The sequence below is a fragment of the Manduca sexta genome, chromosome 25, assembly GCF_014839805.1.
Source record: "Manduca sexta isolate Smith_Timp_Sample1 chromosome 25, JHU_Msex_v1.0, whole genome shotgun sequence".
Lineage (NCBI taxonomy): Eukaryota > Metazoa > Arthropoda > Insecta > Lepidoptera > Sphingidae > Manduca > Manduca sexta.
This window is the reverse complement of record NC_051139.1, coordinates 7,762,878-7,772,873: the sequence shown is the minus strand read 5'-3', so window position 1 is coordinate 7,772,873 and position 9,996 is coordinate 7,762,878. Positions and strand designations below refer to the sequence as shown.

At 34.0% G+C, this 9,996-nt stretch overlaps 1 protein-coding gene across 1 annotated transcript; it reads right to left on the bottom strand.

The window, feature by feature from the left end:
• Positions 1 to 423: 423 nt before the first annotated feature.
• LOC115450841 (NADH-ubiquinone oxidoreductase subunit 9-like) lies at positions 424 to 1,353 on the bottom strand. Its single transcript, XM_030178956.2, has one exon. The coding sequence runs from the start codon at positions 1,266 to 1,268 to the stop codon at positions 480 to 482; it is 789 nt and encodes a 262-aa protein (XP_030034816.1). The 5' UTR covers positions 1,269 to 1,353; the 3' UTR covers positions 424 to 479.
• Between the last annotated feature and the right edge of the window lie 8,643 nt (positions 1,354 to 9,996).

The following is a 9,996-nucleotide window of genomic DNA, read 5'->3' as shown; positions in this document are numbered from 1 at the left end:
TTATGCATAAAACATCGTATTAGATTTATTCTCATCAACGTCGGATTACTTATGAATCAAGTAATTTAATGAAATTGTGAGAGAATAATTAGTCAGTTCCCAAAATTTTCAAAGTTATTATTAAGTGAAGCGCTAGAGTGGACCGTCATCTGGCGGACTAAGGGGTGCCACAGATCTATAACCATATATGTATATCTAAGCGCTCTACTAAATGACTTCGTCCTATTGTATCAAAAACAAAAGGTCATTAGAGGAAGGGACTCATTCAAGATAAGCCATTCACTTACTAAAGTCCTGCCTTTATAGCAATTATAAAAGGCACAATTTGAAAAAGGAATAAGAAATGTGAAGTAAGCATAATTGTAATTAATTTATTAAATTAAAATAAAATTGTAATTCATTTTTTTAAGATAAGTACAATAAAATGGTTTAATATATTTTAAGTAATTAACACATCAAACAATGAGTATTAAATAGGCTTATTTTTGAGTCTGCGGTGGCTTGGGACAATTGTAGCCTTCATGAAAGTTCTTGTAATAATTCCAAGGTGATTCCAATTGAAAAGAGCGCATCTCTTGCGAGTATTCAACTGGCTCGTAGACAATTTTCTTTAACTCATCGTCGTATCGAAGTTCCGTATACCCGGTCAAAGGGAAGTCCTTTCGCAGCGGATTACCAGTGAAGCCGTAATCAGTGAGAATCCTTCGCAAATCTGGATGATGAGTGAACACAACACCGAACATATCGTACACTTCCCTTTCCCACCAATTACAAACATGCCATAAGCTATAGGCGGAGTGGAGTGGCGTTAGTTCATCCGTATAGGTTTTCACCCTGGTTCTCTCACCAAAACGCAAGCTCAACAAGTTATACACGACTTCAAAACGAAATTCCCTGCTCGGTACATCTATCGCAGTGACACACGAACAATGGCCAAAGCAAGCGTGTTGATGGTTTCGCATGAAACTCAGTACTTGGTATATTCCGTCGGGTGCGACTAAAATTTCTAATTCGTCTGTGTGTTGCATTTGCACCTTTTGCACATATTTAGGGAGGCAGGCGGCGACGTATAAGCCGAATTCGTAGAGACGTTGCCGTTTGCAATTGTCGTGGCGTTTTAGCGTGTGGCTTTGGTACTCTATTGGTTCTAAACAAAACGGATTTCCGAGTTGCACGGACTGTGATTCGCATCTCGAACTGCTTGTTTGGATCCGTTTTGGATGAATTGGTAAATTTCTTCTGACTAACGAAGATATTAGGCGATACATGTAAGAAAACTAATTTTTCAAGTATATAAAATTCGATAGGTGTTGACAGCTATGTGGCAATTTCAATTAAAAGAAAATTGATTTGACGAACGCAAAACGTTTTTATATGAAGCTTGATAATCTCTGTTCATACTAATTGTAGTTTTTATATTATATGTTAAAACTTAGAAATGAAGAGATAAGTGTGAATACACATTTGATTTTATAATATGCTTATATTTCACATAAAAAAATATGTTTTTATCTTTTGTCTAAATATATTATTATATTGGTTATAACATTAACTCTTGTCCACGAGTCTGCCAGCGTTAAAGGCCCTTCTTTGAATAAAACACCAAGCACTGAGAAATTACGGAGATTGATATTCAAACTAACAGAATTTTAGAAAAGGATCAATAATTTCTAAGAGAACTACTTTTATTTTATAATCTTCTTGGTGTAAATAAACTGTAGATTTGATTACCTACTGTAATTTAATAAGAATTTGCGACAATTTTTGTACACAGGCATTCCCTTGGAAAATTACCGTAGACGACAACGCGTTTGGAAAATGAAAACGCACGTTGGATAGCTGTCATATGAATGAACCTTTAATATACGTGTTATTATTTACCACGAAGAAACAAAACTGAAGGTGACATGGTGTAGGTGTATATAATAGGTACATTGGTCAGAAACTTCGAAAATTAGACAAATTCCCGAAGGGTGCTAGATATTTTTTTTTTGTATAGTTGCAATGGAATAGGCGTTTGTCTTCCATCTCACCATCAGGTGAGTCTTCATCTACACTTTCCATCAGGAAAGTGTAGATGAAGACGAAGGTGGTACACGTCCATCCAAAAGAAACTTGTTCACTCTACTCTTAAAGGCTCCAGTGTTCAACTTATCAGGAAAAATTGACCCACGCAGGTCGTTCCAAATCTTGGCGACTCTCACCAAAAACGATCTATCAAACCGTTTAGTTCGACTTTTGGGTATGTCAACAACATATGGATGAAACTTTTACCTGCGCCTAGTAGTCCAATAAAGGAATGGAGATGGCTCAATCAGTTCGAAAAGAGCCTTCGAGCACTCTCCAAAGTGTATCCTATAAAAAACCGATAAGCTGGCAACTCGACGACGATGTTCAAGGGTCTAATTACTTTTTAAGCATGCTTACAGAAATAGAAATAAATAGGTATGTATACAATATCTAACGTAATAAAAAACCTTAATAACAAGCGCCGTATTTGAATACGGACCAAATGAGAATAATTTAAAAAAGAGGTATAAGAATAATATCTAATATAACACATAATAAATACCTATAACAATACTCAACAACACTATATCCGATGCAAATCAATGTTAACAAGGTAATTTTTTATTGAGTCGCCTCACTGTGCTAGAGCAAAGCAAGTCAATATTTAATTCAAGTGAAATGTTATTGAATTTCATGGTACTCCGTGGCACAAATGCATTACGTCTATCGTGCTGGTTTTCGATATTTGTTATAAAGTTCGTTGCCTTAGGCCAATTTGATTAGTGGGTAAGGATATCTTCTGCAGGATTTCAGGACAGTCATCAAAATTTTAGCAACGGAGACGGGCGAAATTGGGCTTGACTGTACACTTATGAAACATTTATAAATATTCTTCTATTTTTATATCAGCCATTAAAAATATTAGATTGTATTACAATGGGAAAATAAAATATGTTTTATTATGAATAAGTAACTAACTTCTGGTATCGGGAATATCAGGCTGTCTATTATTAATATATATTATTATTGTTATTTGCTTTCTGTACTTCTGCGCAATAGAATGTTTTTGGTTTGATATTTTTATTTTAACGACTACGGCTTTTCGAGAATATTTTGACGATTACTGCTTTAATGAACTACCTACGCTTATTCAACAACGGACTTTGATTTCTTGCTTCCTCGACTGATTTTGCTTGTTCTATCGGATTTCAAAAAGATCCGATGAACCATCAACACCATTGTGTTAATTGTGGCATAGCTACATGGCGTTGTAACACTACAGGAATTCGTCCAATTGAAAACGAAATAGTTCTTTCAATAATATAAAAACAGTATAAACCCATGCCCGTTTCCATGAAGGAGTAGATAAAAGAAGATATGCAACGTACACTTAGTTTCATCTTGCGATAAGTAAGTATCTGTATATCGGTCCTCGTCGAACCCATGCGATAATTCCAATTCTGGTTATTATCTAAGCCAGCTGGTCATTAGTCAGTACGGCAATCCAATGGCCAATGATTAGGTGCTGTGAACATCTTGTGCTATCGGGTAAATACGAAGTGATTCACAGAAAAGAGTTTTTTTTACGCTATATTCTATAGCGATTATCTCTTTACTCTCATTGTAGAGACAGATTTTTTTCTAATTTAGAAATGGTTCTATTATTCCTATAAAATAATGCATAAATTATCTCTGTAACACCAGCCCAGGGTTCTATGAAGTTTCGCCCGTCTCCTTTACTAACGGCCTTCTGAGTAAATACTATTCGTCATATAAACATGTATAAACCGACCAAATATAAAAGTCACACTTTAATCCATGCGCTCACATAAATGGTACTCAAATGAATACTGTTTTTATTAGCTGTTTAATATGATAACTGTCGAATAAAATTTACTTAAAAAATATGAAGTTGGCCTTATTTCTGAGCCTTATTATTATATCATAGAGTTATATCAGATATTGACATTATGGTCTATGCATGCTAACCTACGTATTCTTAATAAGTACTTAAATGTTTATTTTTTTTATTTTATATTATATTTAATGTTTGTTAGTTTAATTACTACTAATATCTCAATGGTAGACAACGCACAAATTGAGCCGGTGTAGTAGCTCTACTATACTGTAATCATACTCGAGAGATCCTTAAAAACGTACGAGCAATTAAGGGTGGATATAATATTATGAAAGTATTTTTTTTATTTAATTGGTGCTTCGGTTCAGTTCTATAATTAAAAAATGTTTAGATTTTCAATTTACTATCAGTTAACGGCACATTATACCTCTACAACTCAACACACTTATAAGCATCATTATAAAACATAATCCATTATATTTAATAAAGATAAAGGCACTAGAGTAGGCCCCGGAGAGCGGTACACGAAGTACAAGGCTTTACTCTTCGCTCCTTCGTTCAGATGAAGTTTTCGAGTGCAAGTTGGGACATGTGTCCCGCAAGACTAGCGCGCTACCTACACACAAATACAATTTCAAACTCTCAACTTGAACAGTAACGGAATCAACCTAGACTATACGATATTATAAATTATTACTCACCTGTTTACTATTATGTTATGATTATTTATTCCTTTTGTTAAATTGAACGTGGGTGGAAGTTGAAATCGTATATCCTTTGTTAATAAATTTAGTGTGTTTTAGTTAATTTTGTTATGAATATTAATTATTATCTTTTTACTTTTACGAGCTTCATCGTCTGTTTTTAGGTAGAATTTAAACAAAATCTAGATGTTGGTTTATATGTTTATAAATGATAATTTATTTATAAGTCGATTTTTAAAACTATAACCTATACGCGTATATAATTGATAAATGCAAAAACTAAATAAATAAATACTAAACACGATTATTTTTACACATAAATCCGAGCAAAATAATAAGTGTGTTTATTAAATAGTATATTTTACAATATACAGTTTTAATGTATATTGTATAAGCCATCTTTAGTCAGTGCTTGAATTACTAACATTAACGTATGTATATAGTTCACAATATGTCGTCGAATAGATTATATTTGGATGGCTGGTCTTGACCTTAAGCCTTGGCTTAGCTCGTCTGTTCTGTATAATTTTATCGACAGATCAATATCAAATGCACTTTCCTGATTAAAATAGGTATAAGGCTTATAGTAAACTAGGTTTAGATCATGGCTTCACCCACGCTAAAAGCCTCTCCAGCTATAAAAGTCTTGAAACACAGTACGACGCCAGCTGCACATATTTAAAACCTCAGATTTAAAAAATCGATTACTCCCATGGGGGCAAAATATCGGAATAAAAATTAGCCATGTGTTAATCTAAATCCTATGTATTTTCCTGAGTGCCAAATGTCATACAAATCCGTTCAGTTTTTTTTGCGTTTACTTCTAACAAACATAAATATCTAAAAATTTTCAAGAACTCGTTTTTTTTAAAATACTAATGCATGATATTCATGTGTTATCTTTCATAGTAAAAATAAGCTACAAAACATTATGGATTCAACCATAAATCCCAAAAGTTAGAGACAGAGAGACGCGAACTCAGCACTTCGTTTCATACCGGTTAGGCTACAGTTTTAACTTATTTTTCAGATTAAATTTAAACATTCATTGAGTCAACAATAATTGTAAATAAATGCCTATTAAGTTAAATGCTTACTAAAATATCGATTTTAAGATTATTTTTTTTTAATTCTTTTCTTCTTGACTTCACACACAAAGGAGTGTGAAGCTATTGACGATTTTAACATACTTTTTCGACGTGGTCGCTACGAATTTATTTTATATATAATAATAAATAAAAGTGTAAACATATAATTTATTGTACCGCTTCATTAAGAATATTTTTTTTTTTACTTAAGAATCACATAAGAATATACATAATATTGTCTTATATAACATTAGGTATTTGAAACTAATAGAGGCTTTCAATTGCACAACAAACCGATCTAAGAAAATATTTTACCGATCACACAATTACTTTATGTGTTCTAAGGGGGCCTTTTGCTAGATCGTCGACTCGTCATATGCTGCCTCACGGGGGCGGTTATTTATCTGAAACACACGAGATAAATTAGTATCGTTATAAAAACAATACACTGCGGTACATTTAATACGCTACAGAATCGGTGTTTTTATGTCCATTTGCATGTCCCTAGGCTCGGCTCGCGTCTGCTCAATCTGGCATGAAACAATTGAAAATTGTATTGTCACACAACTACACAGGGCTTCAAAATCTACATAAATATCATTTATAAGCCCGCAGAGGCGAACAATTAACCGAGCCAACTAAAATTACTCTGGTACGGATGATATCAAATGAAAATGTTGCCATTTATCTTTTACAGTCTCATACATAAACCAAAAAGCTCAGGCTGCACTTGATTCAGTGTTTCCCGCCGTCCAACTCCAGATTGTGCGCCGCAACACCACAACTTCCGGCTTCCGGTGGCAACGATGCGCCTGCGCGGTGCGTAACACCGACCGGATGTGACGTCACGCCCATGTCACTTCCGTATGCTATTGCTACACTAGATTTTAAATTGCGAATAAAATGTTATCTCTATTTTACGTATAACTGTACTTCATTGGCGGTTTTCTTTGCATAAAAATGCGGGTTAGACAGGAAATTTAAAATTTTATTTTATCCCTTGGGATTTATTTCTGAAAATCCCTGTTAACATTACTTTATTTAAAATCTTTTAATGTACAAGGAGGTTTAATTGACAGCTTAAATGTATTTCCATACAACCTCCATAGCTCCTTATGCACTCTGACTAATAAACAGACGTGACAATAGTGAATTACCTTGCATATTACGATCCAACACTATTAAAATATAATAGTGTTTGCTGGGATAAAAATACCTATCCTATGTCATCATGGTCTCAAACTATCTTCATACCAAATTTAAGCGAACACCGTTCGATAGTTTTGTGTTTATTGCGTTCAGACATACAGACGCGGCGGGAGACTTTGTTTTATAGTATGTAAGGAAAGATATAGAGCTGGGAACTTTGCGAAGCTGTGAGACACCGATGACAATAAAAATAAATAGTAATGGATAGTCAGCCTCAAAAGTAGCTGAACAAATTTAAAATTCCAAATCGCTTTTAATTTTTTTGTATCTTTATCAATAACCGGATTATGTCTACTAAAATAAATTTAAATGGGTTTTATTTTATCTATAGAAAAAATTATATTTCGATTTAAGTTAATATGTAGAAGCATTTGAAGTTCTGAATTTGTTCAGCTACGTTTCTGGCTGATTGTATATTTTACACAGTAGAGATAATTTACTATTTAATTTACCTACTTGATGTCATACTGCTTTAATATAGTTCTCGAAATCGATATATCCAATTAGGTATAAGAACAAAACAGCTGGGAATCAAAAGGCTCGCGCGGCGTTTAATTTTGGGTTGCAATTCGCTCAAAAGCCACTGAATATGTATGGCAGTTTTAACGTAGTTTAATTAGTTATAGCGATTATGTTCAATGAAAACTGATAGAGAACAACAAGTTAAGCAAACACGAGCAAATTTTTTATCCTGGCACAGAAAAAAAATAATCAGTATCATTGTAAAATATATTCCACTTGGTTCACTGGTAGAAAATACATTTGGTACCAAATCCGCTTTTACATAATTTGTTTAAAACGCAAATAAATACCTAAATCTATACTTATAATAAATCTGTAGAGAGGTCAATTCTGTACATGAAATATATTTCCAAAATAACTATCAGGGGGTGATTAGGGATCGATACTGATGCCAAAAATGCAATTAGTAAAATTTTTGTCTGTCTGTCTGTCTGTCTGTCTGTCTGTCTGTCTGTCTGTATAACCGTTATAGAAACAAAAACTACTCGACGGATTTTAATGAAACTTGGTACAATTATTTTTCATACTCCTGTGCTGGTTATAGTATACTTTTAATCACGCTACAATTAATAGCAGCAGAGCAGTGAAGGGAAATGTTGGGAAAACGGGAGAAGTTACTCCATTTTTTAAGCTTCCGTCGCGTGTGCAACCTTAATGGTTAAAGCTACATAGAAATCATGTATGACGGAAATGTTCTCCTTAAAATTATGTAAAAATATCCCACGACAGCATATGTCTATCTTTTATGGTTGACTCACAATGACACGTGTAACTCCCGATAGCTTAGCAGTTCGAAGCTTTCTCATTATATTTGTTTACTAATCTTAGGAACTATCGGTCCAAACTGAAAAATTCTTTTTGCGTTGGATAGCCCTTTATTTGTGGATTGCTATAGGCTATATATCATCACGCTATACCCAATAGGAGCGGAGCAGCAATGGCTAATCTCTGGAACTACCGGTCCAAACTGAAAAATTATTTTTGCGTTGGATAGCCCTTTGTTCGTGGAGTGCTCTAAGTTATATATCATCACGCTATGACCAATAGGAGCGGAGCAGTAATGGCTAATCTTAGGAACTACCAGTTTGAACTGAAAAATTCGTTTTGTGTTGGATAGCCCTTTATTTGTGGGGTGCTATAGGCTGTATATCATCACGCTATGACAAATAGGAGCGGAGCAGTAATGAAACATGTTACAAATACGGGGACAATTTATTCGTTTTGAGAGCTTCCGTTGCGTGCGCTGCGTAAACGGTTAAAGTTATGCAACAATGATGTACGTCGGGATTATTCCTCTTAAAAAAGTTCTAAAAAATATATTATAAAACAAAGTCCCCCGCTGCATCCGTTTGCCTGAACGTCTTAAACTCAAAAACTACCCAACGTATTAAGATAAAATTTGGTATGGAGACAGTTTGAAACCCTGGGAAGAACATAGGCTCCCAGGAAACTACTACTTTTATAATGGAAAATTTTAGCCTTAAAAACTTTATAACGCGGGCGGAGCCGCGAGCAAAAGCTAGTTAAATAATATAATGTCGATGGACGAATGACTTACGGCCGTATTAATAAATTAAAATTAATTTTGAGTGAGATCTCAAGTAGACACTTAATGTATTGAACTATTATAAAAGCTTGTACTGAATCGCCGTTGTAAAATAAACAAAACTCAGCTGTCAAAATCCGTTGTATGCTTTGACTTAAGATATTCTTTAGGTGTTGTTGACGACATATTCATATTTGCTTGACGTAGCTGAAGAGTGAATTAAGTAAGTCTTAACTTGAGTAATATAATTTAATACTTTATATTTATTTTGCATGCGATCATTAGTTGTTTTATTGTATTTCGAATACTGTAGAATACAACAATGTTTAATATAATATTGTAAATACTGTACACACCTTCAATAAGATGGATCAGAATTTGTCATCTCTTATAACCTTATATTGTGATACACTAATGCATGAGCTACGGTTGGTGTGCTTTCTTAAATAAATAAATCTGTTTATTAAATAGCTACGATGTTAAGATGGTGACTTTAATGTGACAGCGTCTTAGCTAATATTGTACTTCAGAACGAAATTGATTACCATCTATTGCTGCGGCCTATAGCGTCCCTTGTGGTCATCATAGTTGAGTCGCCTGTCTTATTGCATGTATATCGCATACAGGGCTAATACGGTAAACGACTTGTCTGAATGAGGCCAATATTTCACTATATGTGTTCCGTGATCAATATCTTATAAAAGTTTTAGAGTACCTACCTATTTTTAAAAATAATTAGATACTTTTGGCAGCATAATGAATAATCCAATAAGATTATAGGAATATCTGAATCTCTACTTACAATAAATCCTCCATAAAGCTTTGGATTGATAAGTAAATATTTCATAGTTTTTGCAGACGTAATATCATCGTGTAAGGCATTGGCTTTGTGTTTACATCGTAGGTATGCATTTGAATATTTAAAAATGGAACAGTGGTTTACGTAGCACAAAATTTGGGCGAATCTTCCTTTCCGGCCGCAGAAGCGACCGCGACCGTACTACTCTAATCTAAACGGACGTGTTCTTTAAAAATATTAATTTTGCATAGCGCCTCGGT